This window comes from Ctenocephalides felis, unplaced genomic scaffold (assembly GCF_003426905.1).
Source record: "Ctenocephalides felis isolate EL2017-DRISC unplaced genomic scaffold, ASM342690v1 CF-g0.4_SCAFFOLD_00845, whole genome shotgun sequence".
Taxonomy (NCBI): Eukaryota; Metazoa; Arthropoda; class Insecta; order Siphonaptera; family Pulicidae; genus Ctenocephalides; species Ctenocephalides felis.
In genome coordinates this window covers 23,524,791-23,547,008 of record NW_020536999.1, presented here as the reverse complement: position 1 = coordinate 23,547,008, position 22,218 = coordinate 23,524,791, and the positions used below count along the sequence as shown (strand labels likewise).

General features: G+C 27.8%; 2 protein-coding genes and 1 pseudogene across 5 annotated transcripts in view; 2 read left to right on the top strand and 1 right to left on the bottom strand.

The window, feature by feature from the left end:
* LOC113371669 (Krueppel-like factor luna) overlaps positions 1-22,218 on the top strand; it is a 531,563-nt gene that overhangs the window by 488,045 nt on the left and 21,300 nt on the right. For 2 of the 4 annotated variants that reach the window (XM_026612319.1, XM_026612339.1), the window contains exon 5: positions 2,269-2,942. The exons of 1 other annotated variant lie outside the window; for it this stretch is intronic. In XM_026612319.1, the coding sequence (XP_026468104.1) occupies positions 2,269-2,444 (176 nt within the window). In that variant the 3' untranslated portion in view covers positions 2,445-2,942. Of the gene's footprint in view, positions 1-2,268; positions 2,943-9,616; positions 9,676-22,218 lie in introns of those variants that run through there. One more of the 4 variants, XM_026612327.1, reaches the window with a different exon arrangement.
* LOC113371695 lies at positions 19,248-19,968 on the top strand (annotated as a pseudogene).
* LOC113364138 (protein ABHD13-like) lies at positions 20,179-21,750 on the bottom strand. Its single transcript, XM_026606618.1, has 5 exons — positions 21,531-21,750; positions 21,039-21,270; positions 20,782-20,975; positions 20,544-20,704; positions 20,179-20,469 (listed from the first exon to the last, which is right to left on the bottom strand). The coding sequence occupies exons 1-5, from the start codon at positions 21,691-21,693 to the stop codon at positions 20,179-20,181; spliced, it is 1,041 nt and encodes a 346-aa protein (XP_026462403.1). The 5' UTR covers positions 21,694-21,750.

The window sequence follows — 22,218 nt, the reverse complement described above, 5'->3', positions numbered from 1 at the left end:
GTAGTTTAATTTTAAAAAGTCATCAAAGTTTAAGAAAATAAGTATTTTTTTTTGAAGTTTCTTAAAATTAAAATTGGACGATTTTACTTGGTATAACGATAGAGTACTTGGTTTTAAAGAACATACCAAGCCATCAAAGTTCTATGGAAACTGGTTCAATTCTAACAATTATTGATTTCTGAAAATTTACTTTTAGAAAATACTCCGTGTCAAAGTGGTCGCTCGTTTTCAATTATGTGTTATAAATCCACTCGGAATACTATAATCACTCATAAATTAATTTAGTTTTTATTGATTAAATCGATTAATTACACATATCGGGAAGTTCATGTAACTTGCCTCAAGGCAAAATACCAAACCAACTAGTTACATTTACTCTCAAGGTATTCAAAATTTAATAATTCACATCATACTAATCCTTTTGCTATCTATCTTATTTTTACTCCAAACAACTTTTTATATTAAAATTTTCACCTTCTAAATTCTCTTTTATCCTTGGTAATTTACAAAGCAGGTATGTTTAGCCTTTTGCCCAAGTCCGTTCCATGTTAATCTATAATTACCTCATGTCCTAAACTTACCTGACCGCAAGTTCGCACAGTTTAAGATTGGGTGCGATTAGTAGTCATCAAAGGATCAAATTAGAGCACCCTTCAAAGAGCACCCCGCCTTGGTGGCACCTAATGTGTTTATGGGAGGACATCGGGTATATTGTTGGTCGTCGAAACGGGAGTTATTAATTATATCATGTTAATTGTTTAAGGTGTCTCTAACCTCTTTTTCGAGTTGACTTAGGGCATAATAGTGTTAGAAAATTCTGCCTAATCAAAAGCACTATTTATAAACAATGAATGGTTGTTTAATAGTTGTCTTTGTTAGTTGAATTGAATACATATACTTGTATTAAATCACCAATTCTTGATGCGTTTCTGCATATCTGATGAACTTTCAATACTTATTTAAGAGCAGGACAGCTAAAGGCTTATTGTTATAGAATCTTGAATGATATTACAATATTTTTCACTTGCCGTAGGGTAAGTTATAGTAATCGCAAAAAAATCGAAAATGAAAATTTGTATATATGTTTGTCATACCTTAGAAAAAATGGATGTATGTGTGTGTGTGCGGATACAAATTTTCATCGACGATTTCGGGAACACCGATCAACCAATTTGAATAATTCAAAAAGCATTCGATTCGTATTGATAAGAAGACGTGCTGATTAGTTTTTGGTAACTCAGTTTTTAATAGAACGGAGCGTCCGATTTTAATAATTCAAAAAACATTTTGTATATGTATGTTTTAGTATTTGTTTTGTATGTATGCATGCTTGTATTGCTAAATGAAGAACTGATTAATTTTTTGGAAAGACAAGTCTAGCGGTTTCAGAGATAGAGTAAAAAAGTTAAAAAACGCCATTTGGCGGTCAAAAATGATCATTAGACATATGCATATCAAATTATCAGATATTTTATGGAGACTTCAATAATGTGTATTAATTTAGTTTACATTTCTATGGGCTCCGTAACATAATTTGTCCGTTAAACAGCGACGCGGCTCTTATGCGCTTCGATATTTCATCTAGCTAAAGCAGTGCGATCGCTTTGAAAAAAAATCAAAATTTCCAAAATATTTCTATATATATTTTTTTTTTTAATTTTATTTTTTGTACGGAAAGTTCCAGCAATATGTCTTAAGGCAGGATGCTATACACCACTAATTTTATTTTTATTCGGCATATAAACCGTACGGCATGATATTGTCATAGCTTTAGTCACGCAATATACAGAACTGTGCAAGTTCGTCATTTTTGGCATGTAATATAAAATTTCACCAGCTATTAATTGTTTCAACAACAGAAGCAAAAAGTTTTCTGAATCACTCAAATCGGATGCTCCGTTCTTTCAAAAAGTGTCATTTTTGCTCATTTGCCTCCGTATCTCTAAAACGGCTGAACCTGTCTGCCAAAAACTAATCACCACATCTCCTCATTATTACGAATTGAATGTTTTTTTTGGATAATTCAAATCGGATGCTCCGTTCTCTCCAAAACTCGATTTCTATTTTGGACGATTACAATAACTTACCCTATAGAAAGTTAATGAGACCAAATATTCAATTCATTAGAAAATAAGGAAATACCATTTATGATCATCAATATCATCAGTTCCTTTACCATTTTTTTCTCCTGTTGTGTAAACATAAAGCTCATCTTTATTTTAAATATTTTCATTATAATTCAATTTTAATGTGTCCTTTACCTTCTAGGCGAAAAACCCTACATCTGTTCCTGGGAAGGTTGCACATGGCGATTTGCGCGATCTGATGAACTCACACGTCACTACCGAAAACATACTGGTGCCAAACCCTTCAAGTGTCACCAATGCGAAAGGTGCTTCTCCAGATCGGACCATCTCGCTTTACATTTGAGGAGACATGTCTGAACGAAGATCAAGAAGACGATGTTGAACCATAGTTGTAGAAATGATGGTAGTTATAAGAGACGTCGTGGATGAAGAGCATAAATTTTTGGAAAAATTTTGGTAACTTATGGTGATGGATTTGGGTTTATAATTTGTTTGGATCGTAGATTTAAACGCATTTTGTGTAGTGTTGTAATTGAATTTTGTTGTTTGGATTAAAAAATGTCCTGGAGACAACTAGTTGAGCATATTTTACACTATTTTTTGTATAAGTCTACGATTCCAATTTTTTTCACATCGGAATATAAATCTTGTTTTTGTTTTTTTCATCAGTTTTGCATTATTGTTTAGTATAATGTTACGATTTGAACAAAGTTTCAACAAACATTTATCATTTTGCATCATTAACCGTTTCGCTAACGAGAGTGTTTTTCACACAGCTGTACGAGCCACCAATTCCTCCAATTTTGTTTTAATATAGGGTAGAGCGGGTAAAAAGGTCCAACACCGATATCTCAAAAACACAAAGAAAGTTAAAAAAAATTAACAACAATATTTAAAAGTAGGGAAAAAAGATATATAACTTATTATACTTGAGACTTCGCTATCATGAGATAAACGCCAATGTTTGAAAATCCATAACAAAAGTATTTTTTTCGTTGTTTTTTTTTGGTTGTGAGCACTACTGTTTAGTTTACGAGACCTTGATATAATTTTTAAGTATACGTTATTCAATTGTTCATAATACGTATTTATTTTTAAACTAGAATCAACTTAAAAATTTTTTTATACAACCCCTATAAACTGAACCTTTACCCCAGCAAAGGTGTAAACATAAACAATAGTAAATAAAAAAGTAAATTAAGTTTAAAAAAGCAATTTAGTAAGAGATAAATTAAATAAATAGTTGTTTCAACTCTGCTGGTAAATGTTTTTGACGAAATACTTATTTGTTGTGAGATCATTAGTTTGGTTTTAACAATACATTTTCTAAAAGTCAAAATGGACTTCTATGCCCCGCCCTACCCCATTGCAAACATTATTAAAAAAAATATTTCAAAATTAAAAATTGCAATAAAACGTTTGAATTCTCAATTGTTTAACTCAGAATGATAAATATTGAAGCAAAAGTCGACACACTCGTTAATGTCTTAAAAGTCTTAGCGAAATCGTTAATGTATATTTTTATTCTTGAGGTCAATATTTCAAAATCAAATTTTGTTTTAGAACCATATTTTGCTTATCTTGAATATTTTTCCAAAAATTTATGAGGTAAATAAATGGTAATTTTACCGTGACCTTTTATCGATTAGTGTTTTGTAGACCTTTTACACTAATTTAAACTTTAATTAGTTAATTAATTAATTAAATATTGTACCATAAGTCACTGCCACGTACGATAAAACAGTTTCTTATAAAAGAAATGAAGATAATTGATGCTAAATGTTTAGTTAAAATAATGTAATAATAATAATTTAGTATTTAAGAATGCCTATAAATAAATTAAATATTTCTTTAGATAAAACTAGCTGTAGATGTAACGACTCCATGATGGATCGTACAATTTTCGTAAAATTTTTTTTTTTTTTAAATATTGGAATATTTTTGTAGTCTAAATGTATTTTTCAAGAAATTCGTAGATTTTTTAAAATGTTGGTGCAATATACTAAGTGGTCAAGAAAAAAGGTGTTTAAAAAAGCATTTATATTGATAGTTTAGAAAAAAATACCATCTTGGTCAGGATTCGTTTTCCTCGGAAACTTTTGCGATTTTTTATTTTATTTGCACGCAAATTTTCCTGTGATAAAAGATTTGAAATGTGGTGGATGTGTTTAGGTAATAACCAAAAGAAATACGGTTTTGAAATTAGAGTGAGTTTATATATATATATGAAATACCGAAATCGGATCTTTAGCCGGTTTTGTTTTGTACATAAATTTAGAATTTAAGATCATGATATATTTTTTTCAGCATCGTCATTTTTAGTATTTGTTGTTAATCGATTGATGAATAATTGTTTAATTTATGCTTAGATGAAAATTCTTCCGCAGCAGTGCTATTATTATTGCTTTTCTTAATTGATAAGTGAATATTATATAATATTAATTAGGATTTCTCAAATTAGTCTCGGAAATGAGAAATGATTCCATTCGCTGATTTATAGATAAGATGATTTTTGATAAATTAATTATTTAATATTATAGAAATGCTTCCTATTGCCTTATCTTTCATATTTGTATTAAAAACGTTGAAGAAAATAATAAATTTTATTTAGAATGGACGATTTGATCTGCCTTTGATATTCGAATGATTCGCTTGGAAGTATATTTGGATAAGTTGTAGAAAATCCTGTTATCTATAAATTGTTATAGACCATACAGAAAACTCTGTATACTTTAAAAATGACTCTGAAACTAGAAACTTATTTCGAATGCGTTGTGTATTATAATTCAGCGATTTTACGATGCACTTTTTATCGTAACTTGAATATAGAAAAATCTTAAAAAATAATTGTAATTTTTTTATCGTAACTTGAATATAGAAAAATCTTAAAAAATAATTATATAATTCAAGCCACAAATAATATAATGTTACAAATTGTCAGACAAATCGTTCATTCGACGACACAATTGAAAATTGATAAAAAATACGTTTTTTTTATTTTGCTTTTTAATGTTGTTGATAAATAAAATTAATTTAAATTATATTTTTAAAAAATGTTTTTCTTCAAACATCATCTCCATTTTAATTGTATGATCGATAATGTGTCAAAAGTATTAACTGAAGACTGGTCACCTTATAATAAATGGCAAAAAAAATATTTAAAAAAAATTATATACACATATATGTATTATATATATATATATATATATATATATATATATATATATATATGAGCGAATATTTTGCGCTATAAAAAAAATAAAATTAGCTTTGATATAAATTAACTTTTAAGTAGTTGTTTAAAGTTTTAAACGATAAACATCTGTAGTATTTTGGAAACAGATTTATTTAATTTAATTGTAGGGCTGATAGAAAGTTATGTGAATGCTAAATGATTGTTTATAATGAAGAGGAAATTCCTTGAAATTAACTTACCGGTGCTAGGTCTAATGATAGATATGATTTTTGGATATTTAATATCGGATATTAAATTAATTTGTAACACCGAACCATTTTAGATGATTTTTTTATTTAAGTTATTCGAATATTTTAATCTTGTGATAAACATGTTTTTTTTTCTTCAAGTGGGACTAGGACCTTTGAATAATTAAATTTTACTTCATCAATTTCCAGCTTTTTATTTTAATAGTTTTATTCATATTTAGTGGATAAGCTATAATTATTATTAGACTGAGCACCGAAAGTCGATTCCAAAAGCAAAACCAAATAATGCAAAAAAGAGTATATTTTTTAGAATGCGATATTTTTTGTGTTCGCACAAATTGTTCGCACGAAATTTCTTCCCCAGTTGTTAGAGGATTTACAGATTTAAATCAAATTTACAATATGACATAAAAATAATAATATAACTAACGTTCTATTTTTTAAAAATAAAACGAAGCGTTGTGGATTCTCGTGTATTTTGGTAATCGATATATTATAGTCATTTTTTAGATATTTCACTAATTGTGTACATATAGTAGATAAAGAAAATTACATTTTTATTCTTTGTCGCGCATGAACCCATATCAGCTGCAGCATTATTTATAGCATTTATTTATTATAAGCATTCAGTATGAGAAGGAATTTGTACGAAACGAAACGATCATCAATAAATTCTATGATAATTTTTGTAGACTTACAATAAATAGGTATACACTATGTGGGGACACTAGCTCTCACACTATCGGATAACCTTTGCAGAGGTAGTTGTATGAAGGGTTGCTATTCCCTAAAATAGTGCGAATATATTTTCGTAACTTGTATATTTGACAAATTTGTACAAGTGCTCTTCAGTAATTTTGTATACTTTAAAATCAAAAAAGTTTTCCAGCGTGCATTTATTAAATTTACGATTTTTCTTAAATCACACAAAGTGTATATCTTTCAAGTAGTACATTTAATACCAAGGTGATACCAAAAAAATAATCATTTTCGTACTATGGCTAATATGGGTTTATGTGCTTTTTAAATAAAAATATCATCTCATTGTTGTGAATTTATAAAAAGTGTAGTTTTCATTGCCTTTCTGAAGTCACCATTTTAAGTAACAATTTTATTAGCCGACTGCCCGAGAAAAGCGTATGCCGCTATGTGAAACTATAGCTGGTGGTAGCGACACACATCGGTCAAACATTTTTTATAAAAATTGATCTAGGTTTCAATATATTTATAAATGTAGTTACGATAATATAAAATACACTGACAGTCGGTTATTCTTTGGAATTGAACATATTTGTTTGTGTTTTCGGATACTTTAAGATAAGCTATGAAAACTCTATGGTTGTCGAAATTTTGCCAAAATACATTTTGTGAACACGGTTAATAAAAAGCAGGCAGAAAAATATTTTTCTTTCAGTAATTATGATGGCTTTTTGCTTTTAACTATGAATAGTGCTATAAATATAGCTAATTAGTTTACAAAAAATGGAATTATTTTTGGATGTTATCGGTTGCAAAGCGAAAATCGTTCGTAACTCCACTTTTTATGCAGACAGGGTGTGCTGGCTTGGATCGACGGTAAAAAAGCTGAAAGGAAGATAGTTAGTTAAATAATTTAATTGAAATTACTAGAAAAGTTATTGATAAAAGAGCAAGCTTATCCGAGAATATGCCTATTGAATTTTGTTGCATTCTGGTTCGCACACTCTGTTTTATTATTTTTATTCAAGTCATTTGTAAACGAAAGTAAAAGAATGTAATACGCCTGCGTTAGATAAGATAGAAATATATTATTACGAAATAATATATTATGCAGTCTAGTGGTAAATTTGTACAAATTTGTATTTAAAAAAAAAAGTTTGAAAAAAAACCAACGAACGGTTGATGAGTTCTTCCGTAAACCAAAAAAATTAAAAAAAACTACATAGCTGTAACTAATAATTTTAAAAATAAATATGAAACAAAACAGAGCAAAAAAAATTAAATAAAATTGAATAAAAGAATAAAACATGCATCGAAACGATTTTATACTTGCTTAAAATATTTGTCAAATAAAAAAATGCATATCTTTAACTAAAAAAAACACAATGAGAGTATTGAAAAAAATTGCCCCTGCTCCCGGAATTGGAGCGCCTTTCTATGCGCCCCCGGGAAGGGCAACATGTCGCTTCCGATGTTTATTTGCTCTGTTATTTAAAAAAAATTGCGCAAAAAAATTAAATAAATGAATATTGATAAATTTTAGTCGTTCGCTGGAATTCCGTTCAAGGCTTTCAGCTTTTGTGTAGCTAAATCAATGTACACGAAAATTCGTTAAGTTTTTTGTAATAATTTCTAAAAAATCTATAAATATATATATATCATATATGAAGAAGAAATTTTTAAATTTTAATATTCAAGATGATTTTCATGAGATTCCATATTGTGCAAGGATTTTTTTTAAAAAATGTATATGTGAATTGTATTTTTTTCGTTTTTTTTTGTTACGAAAGTAAACAGCGCTGAATGGCTCATCGAAAAGAAATTAATAATCATTCCGATTTTATTTGGATACATGTATTTATTAATGGATTTTTTAAGTTTTGTTTTCTGAACCGATATAGCAAGTGTACATTACACATTCAATTGATCGTTTTAATTGATTTTTATCGTAATATTAAAAAAGCAATCAAAACTTTGTTCTGAAAACACATCTTAAAAATATTTTGTTAAGAAATTCACAAATATATGTATTTATATATATATATATATATATATATATATATGTATGTGTGTATGTATGTATGTATGTTTTTGTGTAATTTTTCTCGCCAACAATTTACCAACAGCGCCCTTTCTAATCGTCTACATATAATTTAATTTTGTTAAAAATGCGCAAATATTATTTAATTAGATAAGTAAGATTGAAATAAAAGATTTATATATTATTGAGTCATTCAGTCTGCAACCCGGACTTATTTTCAAGGTGCGCCACTGCTTTTTTCACTTAAACATGTAAATAATTGTTTAGGAATAATGTCTGTTATTATATAAATTTAGATTTTAATTATATTATTTGAGATTCGGTCGTGCTTTTGTGCGATTTTTTATATATTATATTTGTTTAATAAAATGTCTAATATATCTTTATTTACCAGTGCATAAAATTTAATATATTTTTAATTTAATAGATGTTAGCCATATATTATATATATTATATTTAATGGATAAAATTGTCTGTTTTTACGTTAGTTGATATGTTTAGGATTATTTGTTGAGATATATTTTTGTCATTGCATTTAAGCGATGTAAATAGATATTATATAATATTATATTTGTAGGTTTTAAGCAGTGGCGGACATTTTATGGGTCACTTGTACGTTTATTATTATAAGCTTGTATTTCTGCTCATTGCAAAATAAACGTTCCTGTTAAAATAACACTGAAGAAATTTTATTTTAATATATAAATAACATTTTTAAGAAACATTATTAGAAATATTATATGTAGTCAGTATTTGTTTTTAATATTTGCTTTTAGCGAGTGAAGTGAATTTTAGTCAAGTATATGATTTTTCAGATAACATCAGGATCAATAGCTAATATATGCTAAATTTTAGCTATGGTTTACAGACATTTTTTTCAGAAAAGTCTTTGTCTCGTGTGTTATTTAGAGATAATATCTTGACCAATGTGTGATTTTTTGTACAGCATCCTGGCTAATATGTGACATGTTTATGAATATTTTGGCTTGTGTATGATTTTTAATCAGCATGCTGGCAGTTGTTAAGGTAAATATTAATTTTATTTTTTATTATCATAATTTACATATTTAACAAGAAATGTTACTAATATTTTTGTAAATTTTAATCCATCTTTTCGCACCTTGGCAAGATTTAAATAAACGCGATTTATAATTTTTATAACATAAATATATGATGTCGAATTATTGTATTATTTAGAGCAAGGATGAGCAACTTTTTTAAGTCAAGGCCGCAAATTTTGTGGTGGGTCGTACCTTTTAATTTAATTTAATTATATTTTTTATTATTAAATATCACTAATATTTTTCTTTACAGGTGATCTAATATTCTCATTTTCTCTCACTAGTGCGCTGTACAGAGCTTTGAAAGCTCGCATGCAGATGGAGCGAGCTTTTATCATGAAAGGGGCCAAGGCAAGACTGATGAAGCTTTTGTTTCGAACTTTCTTATTAAAAAATAAAATGTAAGCTTTATAGTTTGATTTGTTCAAATTTTATCTCGTAACACCTCATTTAATCGTGTGGGATTTTGTTTATGCGTTTTTTTTTATTAAATTCTATGTAACTGTTGAGCTTTTTGTCTAACATGAATTGTACAAATTAAACTTGTCGGGCGCATGGCATCGTGCCTTAAGGCAAATTGCTGGAACTTTCCATACCGTAACGAAATGTTCGAACAATATTAAATGTTTTCAAATAGATTATTATAAATATTGTATTGTCTAATATTTTTCATGAAACAAAACAAGCGGAAAGTTTTTCGAATCATTTAAATCGGACGCTTAGTTCTCTCCAAAACTGCCATTTTTTACACATTTAGCTCCGTAACTTTGAAATTACTGGGCTTGCCTTTGCCAAAAAGTAATAAACACTTCTCCAAATCATTACTAATTGAATTTTTTTAGATAATTCAAATCGGATGCTCCGTTCTCTCAATTACTCGATTTCTATTTTCTGCACTCTTTGCAGTTATTTCCGTAACTGCTAGACCTGCCTTTCCCAAAAACTAATCAGCACATCTCCCTATCAATAGGAATCGAATGTTTTTTTTAACCATTCAAATCGGTTGATCCATGCGCCTGAAAACGTGGACGAAAAATTGCGAACACACAAAACACACAAATCGATTTTTTCTGAGGTAAGCCAAAATGTTCAAATCCAATTTTTCTGAGGTAAGCCAAAATGTTCAAATCCATTTTTTCTGAGGTAAACCAAAATGTTCAGAAACGTCTGAAACGTGAAGATTTGCAAAAATTTTAATTTTTGTTTTTCGGCCCATTGCTATAACTTACCCTACGGGAAGTTAATAATATACAATAATTTTTAGCAATAATATACTCAAGCAAGTCGGCAAACTTTAAAATCGTTATCGGTAATCGAAAACTATAAAAATCCTACGACAATAAAAAACCTACGATGCATTATATATATATATATATATATATAATAATAATAATAAAATTTTTAACATACATATTTATATATATATATATATATATATATATATATATATATATGGGTTTATTTATTTTTCCATCCATATTGTATGTCCGAAGGCGCGTTCCCCACCAGGTTTCCTTAGTCAGGTCGAGTTGCAAGCATGGAAAACGCGTCCACAAACACATGCTGCTATTTGTTTTGTTTTTATTAATTAAATACAAACTATTATTTATTTTCAAAAGCATATATTATTAAATGAATAAACATGTGATCAATTTTGATGTGTTTCAAGTGATTTTGAAATTTTTTAATGCTGTTTTTTGCGATGCATTTCCTGAGAAGCATGAGGTCGTATTGATCGTCAGTTTATATACGGATACTAATACATACACGAGGTGGAAATTGTGGGAGAGCTGGTGTTGAGGTTTATTCAAAATTTGTTTTGTTTACGTGTTATGATTTATATGTATATATATATAAATATATATATATATATATATATATATATATATATATATATAGATATAATAATTAGATTTTTTTGTTCGACGTTGAGACATATCTTGAATGATGATTTTCAGCCAGTCGTCGAAATAAGATATATATATATATATATATATATATATATAATGAGCGATATGTATGATTTCAAGAAGACGTCAACATAAATATATATATATATATATATATATATACTAACTTTTGAAAGTTAGTTTAATATTTCATTATTTTATCTTTGCAACTTGCATAAATAATAAATTGCGGATTGATTCTAATGAATAAAATTGATGATTCAAAATTAATTTGTGTACTATAATGAATAATATAGAAGAAATTTAATTTCGTTACCAAACACTATTTAGGTATTTAATTTTTTTATTGGACGGTTACTTTATATAAGTAACTTTTTTGTGTTGATTCACGATGTATTGAATTGATATTGGAAATTGTTTATTTATTATCTATATTATACCAACAGTTTAAAAATAATGAAAAATGTAAGAAATGGATGAACTTTTGTTAAATAATTTATTTTTACTAGTTTTTGAGTGTTTTTGTGTGTTTTTGAGTGAAGTTGCTGTGGGGTCTTTTAATGTTTGAAAAGACTTTATATTTACCAAATGTAAAGATATTTCTCAATCACTTCACTCATTTCAATCGAATTAAATGTTATAAATATTTTTACAATTGCAAAACTTTATTTTCAACAATTTTCCTACACACCGAGTTATTCATGAGTTTTTTGTTGTTGAATATTTAAATTTTAAAGAACTCGCTTCAATACTTTCTATTTAATTGTTAGAAAGATATAATACTGTAAAATATTGCACATCATTTAGTTTTCTACAATTTCTTTAAAAACCGCATTTAAGTCAGATGAATGTTTCAAAAGTTATAACGAATTTTGTTCACTTCTAAATTGATGATTTATTTTCAATAACGATTTTAAGGTATACTGTCTTGCTGTATAGTGTTATTTTGTATATTTGATAATAATATAATTATTTAAAAATTTTATATTTATTTTTATTATAAAAAAATAAATGCATAAAAGATGCTGGAAATTTTTATATTAAACTTTAAATAACCTTATATATTAAATTGCAAATTAGAATATTATTCGATAATTATTTGAATATTATTATATATGTTAAATAAATAAATAAATAAATAATGTAACAGAATATTGTAGATCTACAATGATCGATCATTAAAATTTATATAATGCATTCAGGAAAATCATTAATATATAAATACATAAGAAGTTACAAATTTATCAATTTATTTTTTTACTTATAATTAAGATTTTAAAGTATACCAAAATATTGTAGATGCTTTTAGCATTAGAAAATATTATAGATTATCCTACTTTATACCAATTTGTTATATACTCTCTTTGATTTAAATTTAAATAATATGTTTTATATATTTATATGGTCCTATAAACGCTAGTTCATTAGCCATATTCCAGTATTTAGATTTAAATCAAATACAAACTTTGCGTTATAAACCAATACATTTTATTAATCCATGTTGCTTGATATTATAAATGTGTAAAGGGTTGAAAGAAAAAATAGCGTACCCCCAGCTACGTTATTACTGTTCACTATTTGCATTTGACCATATAAATTAATATATGTGAGAAAATATACAACACAACTGAATTTATAAATGGAGATATATATATATATATATATATATATATATATATATAGTTGAGAAAATGCATTCAGGAAATTCGTTTTATCAGATGTCAGAAATCGGATATAATTAACCTGCACGCAAATTTACCTGTCTTGGAAATAATTGCTGTTATGTGATTATAATTAGTTAATTGTTTAGTCTTTGGAAAATGATTTCTAAGTGGTTTTAACCAGGGATGGAACGAACATGATATTCGTCCAAATAGTAATGGAGAATATTTTTAAGTATTATTATTATTTTCATTATTATGTGTGTGTAGGTGTGAATGTGGATTATCATATATATATATATATATATATATATATATATATATATATATTTGAAGGAATGATGTGGAGTAGTGTACCTGCCGATCCACCTGCGCCTCCAGGAAGGACGAAACACAGCGTTACTCTTCTTGGTGGTAGACTTTACCTTCTTGGAGGTAAAAATGGTAACATACCATTGAAGGACTTGTGGGCTTACAGATTAGGTAAACTGTAGAATATATATATTTATCTCATTAACTCTAAGGAACATTTAAAAATATCTATTTTTTTTTTAATTAAATGGCTGATATATGAATATGTAAGTATATGAAATTTCAAACAAAAGTTTATTAATATCAATAAATATTATTTTTTCAAGCTGACGGAAAATGGCAAAAATTAATCCCTTCTGGAGAAGTACCACCAAGTCTTCAAGAGCACTCTGCCGTAGGTTACAAAGGACATTTATATGTTTTCGGGGGTGAAGTAGGGTTTTCAAGTACAGAGACCCCTTTATGGGTATACAGTGTACAGGTGCATTGATACAAATAATATTTTTCGCTATTATTTGTTACAAAAATACTTATTTTGTCATTATTTTCAGGACAACAGATGGCGAAAGGTGCGTTTCAATAAAACGGATCAAGCTCCTCGTGGTAGAAGAGGTCACTGTGCCCTTATTTTTGGAGGTCATATGCTTCTTCATGGTGGTTATCAGGATTTAAGAGGATCTTCTGATGAGTTATGGGCTTTTAATTTTGGTAAATATTTGTATATCTATGTGCAACTTGATATCTTTGTAATACCTCTGAAATATTCACAAAACTTATCAAGAATATTTTTGCTTTTCCATCTTAGATTAAAACAGTTTTATTTAGGACATTATGATTTTAGAAAATATTGTAGGTTATTTATTTTGGTACAAATTTTCTAAATACATTTTTTTAATGGATTTGTTCAAAACATATATACGAGTAATAAATTTTAGCAGAATATAACCATTTTGAATTGTATTTCAATATTTAATATCGATTTAGGTATACTGAGTTGTTGTGGGATCTTCAGATATATACTAAATAAATGAACAATAATAAATAAAATGCTTCCTTGTAGAAACTGAAACTTGGAAACTTTTGTGGCCTCGTAAAAGAAAAGGAAGTGACAATAATTCATTAGTGCCCCCTCCGAGGCACAAACACAGTGCAGTAATTAATGGAAATGACATTTGGATCTATGGTGGTATGACGGATTTGCAAGAACGACAAGATTTGTGGAAATGGAACACTTGTAAATATAATTGAAAATCCTAATACATTGGTAATGGGTAATTGATGATATTTTTGTTTGTACATGCAGCACGTCAAGAATGGAGTTGCATCAAAAATGGCAAGATGAGTCCAGGTCCTTTGCATAGTCATGCAGCTTGTAGACTTCCTGGATCAATGTTGATATTTGGTGGAGAGACTTCTGGAAATTTATCCAATGACTCTTGGCGCTTTAGCTTTGGTAAAATAATAATATTAACTGCTAATAATATTTACCAGTTTTATCAAGAATTTTACTGATCCGCAGGTACAGAAACTTGGGATAAACTTTCTACGGTAGGCGTAGGTCCGCAACCGCGTTCCCAAAGTATTGCTTTAGCAGTTTCTTCTTTGCATTTAAAACCGGAAGCTTCTACAGCAACACCATCAGCATCATCGAGTTCTTCAATATTAACGACGACGCCTTCCAGCATTTGTCAAAAACCACCTTCGTATTGCTTTCCGGGAAACAGAGTGTCTCCATGTCCTGACGACGATATACCGCCTCCTCCTTACGAAGAAAGCATTCAGAACGGAAATAGTTCCAACACTGCAGGTAATAGAAATTTAAACAATAAGAAATGAGTAGATGTTTATGAGAGTGCATTTTAGGCGTTGGATTTTTGAAAGAAATCACTAAAAATATTCCTAAATTTGGCGCGAGCTCCAGGTGCAACTACTCGGTTCTTCCCAGCGCTGACGACAGCACCGAAAACCTTTTAAGAACCAATGACGAAGACGAGCCTTCTAATCTTCCTAGATCACATAGCTCATATGCGTTTCAGCTATGCAAAATACCACGGGATCATGTTTCAGTACCAAATTTCCGAGCCCTATCGCCAACAACTGAAAACTCCAGGTAACTTATTTAACATAAAGTGTTGTACCGAAATACTCATATTTTGTTTATATCAGTGAAACGAATAGAAGATTTCGTCCAAATGGTGAACAAAGTTATTCTTCTCATTTGTGCGATGGAGATGACATCCCAAAATCGGCATCTGTGCGTTTTAAGGAAACAAAACTTTCTGAAGACAACGAAACAACTTCTGACTATGCCAGTGCAGAGACAGTTAACAGGTTGAATGAACAATCAGGATTATTTGGATTCTGCAATCCCCATTATTTAGGACCTGACGTTCAGCATATATTGATGAAGAGAAATGATGACGACGCCAGAGCTCAGCAAGTAAAAAATCATTGTTGCAATTATTTATTATCTCTTCTAACTTTTAAAGTAATTTATTTGTATAATGCATAAACAATTAGTAGAGAATCAAATAATTTATAATATTGCCTTAGGTCAAATAGTAGAAATATTATCGCGGCTTGTACCTTTTTCAGGCCCGTCGAGCTTTAGATACTCCTGATTCAGGGATGGACAACCCTCCATTTTGTGCAGAGGATGGTGTAGAATTGATGGCTCTTCCTGTTAGAAAAACAAGGGCCCGTAGTGCTGGTCGTGGTGATGGACAGAGCAGGTTACCCTTGTTTGTTTATATTCTTGGCGGTAAAGAACAACAAGCATCGGTATTTCAAAAACCACTTTCGGTTTGGAGATTGCAACTGTAAAACAAAGTTATTATTTAGTTTTTAACTAATATTTATTCATTTATTGTGATATCTGGGATGGTACGTTTTTTTCCACAAATTAGACAGATTAGGAAAAATTCAAAATTTGTAATGTTTTATTAAACCGAAGTAAAAGATATATACATTATTTTGGTTTATGTTGATTGAGAACAGGAGCATCCTAATCAAAGATTCAGGAGAACAGAAGCTCTCAGTTCAAAGATTCATTAGCAACTTAATAGATAAACGATATTTTGCTTGCGGTCTCAAATATTTTTTCAAGCTCAAATAATTTTCGAAAAGTTATCAATGATTTCTTTAGTCATAATATTAAACGTTCAAATGTTATTAAAAATCATTATAGTAACGATTTTTTATAAAAGATATTATAATACATATTATATACATCAGGTTATTGTTCTTAATATGATGATATGATTTTCAAAAAGATTTGTAAAAAAACGTCCTTAAACAATTTTAATTAATTGTAGAAATATTATTTTTAAAACTGTACCAATATTTCACAAAACTCGATGCAATCAGTAGATTTACGAGATAGAAAAGTACTTCAAAATGAAGGCAAATATATTTTTAACTATGTAATCAATATATATTTATTTCATTATTTTTAAAGGAAACAGTCATATTTCGATGTTCAACGTCTATTTTTTCAACACTAAAAGAGGCTGTATTTTAAAAGTACATATTTTAAAGGATAGACAGTAAGTAAAGTTATGGGTTCATTTTTTACAATAATAATAACTGAAAACTTATATTTGAATAAACAATAACATTGTTTTTTTAATATAAGATATTAGCACGTTACAACACACATTTGCATAACATTTTTAATTTGATAAAAGCGACATATATTGTATTAATTTTAGTAAATTGACGATTGACCAACTGAGATTTTATTTACTTTCTAATATAGTGTTTACCAAAATATTATAATGTTTGCCTTTTGTGTTGAAGTACTTTAGATTAGAATTTTATAATCTCAAAAAAATTACAGAACAATTAATTAGAATCTATAGTTTTACAACTCACAATCTCAAGTCCGACTAGTCAATTTAAGACATAATAAATTACCTATTAGCATCTGTGGAAAAACAGGGCATTATTTAGTGTCACTATATAGTGTGTTCTATTCTGTATAATATAGCTTAATAAGATCGGCTGATGTTAGATTAAAACCAAAAATATTTTTGTACGTATCAGAATTTTTTCACAAGCTGCAAAGAGAACTTCAACAACGATCATTCTGATCGATATTTTTGCATGTCTGTAGGACTAACATAAAATAAAAATTATAGTGGTGGCATATATGGAATTTTTAATCATATCGTAAAATTTATAAGTGTTATTTATTGTGGTTATTAATTTATTTGTAAAGGGCCTACATGATTGGTTATGCTTGAGTTTTCAAAATTAAATACATTTTACTCAGAATATGGACATTACTCAAATTTGAATATTAATGAAAGAAAACATGATTGAATGAAATCTTTCAAAAATATCTATATCAAACTGAACTGCCGAAAAGCACTGTTAATTTTAACATATATATATATATATATATATATATATATATATATATATATATATAATATATATATATGAGATTCAGTCTTCAGGGCAATACATCAATTAAAAACTTGTATGACTCTAAAACATTTTTATTTTTTCTTCGACTTTAAAACATTTAATTATTTCATAATTATAATTGTTCACAATGCACAATAAAACCAATTCTTGTCACTTTAAATTGAACAATATATAAATTTTAGAATGAGTTTTTTATGAAATTGTAAAGTACATCCCGCTTACAATTTCATAAAAAAACTCATTCTAAAATTTATATATTGTTCAATTTAAAGTGTCAAGAATTGGTTTTATTGTGCATTGAAAACAATTATAATTATGAAATAATTAGGATTATTACAATTACCTACATGTAACCTCATACCATATCACTTCTTATATATTAGTTTTAATTAATAATTTCTATCTGTACCTTCAAACTAGAGTCCACTGAAGATGACACAAAACAATGTGTCGAAACGTATGGAAAAAATAAAAATATTTTAAAGTCATACAAGTTTTTAGTTGATGAAGCCTTGAAGACTGAATCTCACATATCTCAACATCAAAATTATAAAAATTTAACATATATATATATATATATATATATATATATACATATGTTAAAATTATTATATAATAATATATTAATTGTATTAAATCTTGCCAATAATTGTACCAAATGCATAGTACCTTTATTTAAATTGCATAAGTTTTTATTTTATCTACATATCAATTTTGACAATTAGTAAAAATTGCTGAATTGATTTAAAATTCAGTTAAACAGTAAAAAATTTATTTTGATATTATTTCAAGTAGAATATATATTTTCGTGAAATATAAATTTTGTATTTTCAAATATCTAGATTGGATTTTTAATTATTTGTTTGACAGTGCCAAGATTTTTATTAATTTTGTAATAATTAGTTTAAAACCTCAATAACAGTGTACATTATTAATTTTTTTTATTGAATTTTTTAAATTAGTAAATATTAGATTAATAATTTATGTGCCAAATGTAATATGTACTAGGATATAAGTATTCTATAAAATTATTTTACTTGATGTTAAAATGTTCAAAGGTTTGTGTTTAATTATGTTTCATAATTAAAGATAATGTTTTAGTTGTTTTTGTTATATGTGATGTATATTGCTGTAGTGTGATCAATATTATTGAAGTTTCTTTAATTATAGATTCGATTTTTTTATGGTATCTCGAAATAAGTTTCTCAAAAAATTATTGCAATTTTTCAAAATAGAATTAAATAGATTCTTGAGTGAGATTTAGTTTGATATTACATTTATAAGAATTTCCTTATGAATTTATTTAAATAACATAATATCAATATTATAAGAATATTGTGTATTGCTATTTTTAATGAATACCTGTATTATCATGTTTAAAAATTGTTTCATAATTAGTTTTAGATTTGATGCATTTATTATGGGAATTATTATAATGTTGAGTATGTACTATATTAGAAAAGATAAAACTGGATTAAACTGTTTATGTTCAAGTTTTTGTTTAACTTAAATTAAACTCTGTATTTTAAAATTCGCGCCAATCAAGTTAAGTTGATGCTAACTTCAAGGAAATGGAAGAAACTTCAAAACCTCTTTACCTCTTTACCCTCTCTTTACATTAAGTTTAAGTTTATTATTTTACCATGCTTAAATAACCCTAATATTTTAATAATAATAGTTGAAATAAAAATAAAGAAAATGTGATAAACAAGTACTGTCAAGGTAAGATATCAGGATCAATATTAATCAAAATTTAATCTAATTTTTAATGTAACTTCATTATAATTAGAATCAAAATTTGTAGCATGGATGAAACAAAGGAACAATTAATCTATCTAGCAAGAATCGAATCACTTGCTGAAGAAATTTTAGTTGATCGTCAAGAAATGGTGAAACTAGATGAGCGAAGAAACAATTTGCGTGTAGCTGCTCGTGAAATTAGAAATTCAACAGAAAATAAATTTTGGATTCAAATTGGCGCCAGCTTAGTAAAATCTGAGAAAAATCGAGCTCTTGACATACTGCAAAAAGATACTGACTTGATAAATACTGAAGTAGAAAATTTGCAAAAAAGTATTAAAGCTAAAGTGAATCAATTGAGAGAACTAGAACATACATCACCACTTACAGGTTTGATGTTAAACCCTCTTTCGAATAAAGAGATGTCTGTGCTAAAGAAAAATTTGGTTTGATTGGTTTGCTTGTAAGTGAATTTAGAATTTCTGAATACAGTTGTTTAAAACATTACAAAGATATTTTTATCAAAGCAATTATTGTTGGAAGATTTAACAAATCTCTTAAACAAAAGCCAAGCTGGTTTATATACACAAGTTTATTATTTATATATCACATTTTAATAATAATAAAATAATGAATACTGTATGCAGTTTAACATCTATATGGAAATATTAATTTTTAATAAATTTAATTAATAAATATAAATTTCCAAACAATATTTTATTAAAATTATTAGTGAAGGTTTTTTCTCAAACAGTACATATCAGTCAGAACAATAATAAATAACATTTAATATCAAACATCCAATATCACTCTATGTACATCAATGTTATGCTTCATGGGTGGTTGTGTTAGCGTTCCTTGTGCAGCGACTGTTTCTACAAAAGATGCTATAGCTTGGTAATAACCCTTTTTTGTCCAAGTTTCATTGTGGGTACCACCTTCAATTTTATGTAAATATTTCAATTCAGATCCACATCTTGAATGCAATAGCGTCATCATTGATGGGGGTACAAGAGTATCGGCTTGACCAGATATGAACATTGTTGGAACTGTCATGCATGGTATTTTATGTAGTGACATAAACTGTAAAAATGAAAAATTGGGGTATTGAAGTACAAATCAACAACTTGTAATTAAATAATCAATATTGTATGAACCTGGTTTTTGTAAAAACATAATGGTAAGTATTCTATAGGTTTCCAAATCAGTAATACTTTTGCCATCTCTGGAATAGAAGTGAAAGTGTTCTCGACTATCAAACACCAAATTCTTGTAGAGTATTCAACATTTGTGGCTAAATCAATAGCAACAGCTCCACCTTTGGTAAGGCAAAATTAGATTTAAAATATATGCATTCCAAGTACATTTTTATTTTATATTTTAAGTTAACATTACCTAAAGATCTTCCAAAGAGTATAATCTTAGAATGATTTATATCATGTCTTGTATACAAATAATCTAATGCAGCTCTTGCATCCATACATAAACCCTCCTCCGAAGGACAACCGCCAGAAAGACCATAGCCTCTGTATTCTAACAGCAGAACATTATAATTTAAAGCTTTGTAAAATCCTGATATGTATGTTAATCTATAAAATTATTAATCAAATATTACTAATCACATATCACACATTTGACTCATTCACTTTTACCTGTGGCCCATATTGCCAGCATTTCCATGAAAAAATACAATTGTAGGGGCATGTAAACCTTTTTCACCAGGATGCCTTATGAAGAACATATGAAGCGCTGTTCCATCTCCTGCTTTATAGGATATACTTTCATATGGTAAGCCAAACATGGACGGCAAAGGCACAAACACTCTTGAGTGGGAGGGCATATCGGGATGGTAAATTAGTTGGTCTTCAGCATGGTACAATATACCTAAACAGTAAATAAATATATATATATATATATATATATATATACACACAAACTTATTTATGTTTGTAAAAAGTCTTCTTTATTTCTAACAAAACAAATGAGATAGAATCTAAGACGACTGCTTTAAGGGTTAATGTGGTAATAATTTATGCAGTTACAAACCACAAAACTAAATAATATTTAAATGTAGAAAGATAAATTTAAATTATGGGGGCTTGAATGAAAATATTTCAATGTAGGTTTTCTATTATCCCACTTACCTGTTATAGCAAATAGCAATAAAAGGAAAGCCAAAAGGCCTCCATAAAACCAATATAAAATTAAACACGCCAGTGCCGTAGCACTAGAAATTGCCCATAATTTTTTTAAGACTCCAACTAAAATTCGTACAATTTTTAAATCCTGCAATCTCATTGCTGACATAAGGTCACAAAATATGAAATAGAAACAATTTGTTTTGATAATAATTGACTCTAAAGAACGGATTCAGCATATTTAAATTTGTATTACATTAATTATGTGAAAAAAGCTTTAATTATTAAAAGCAAAACGTCATGTTTGTTGGGTTGGTGCAAATTTTTGACAGATGTGAAATACTGCTATTAGCTTTTGAGTTGAAAATATGATAAATTTATTATTTTTGAGAAGAAACAAGATTTATACAAATGATAAAATAATTTAATTATATTATATCATATTTTTCGTTAAATTTATATGAAATTGAATTATGTTGTATGGGGATATGTGAGGTTATGTTGAAGCATAAGTGATATCTTGTAAAATGTATACATGACAGAAATATTTTTTTCTGTGTAAAATACATTCTTATCTCTTAATCTACATTTATATCGCTCTGTATTTTATAATAGCCTATATATAAAGTGCTTCAAATACAACGGTTGCAAAATCATATTTATTCGCGTTTTGCTTATGTCAAACAATATAACG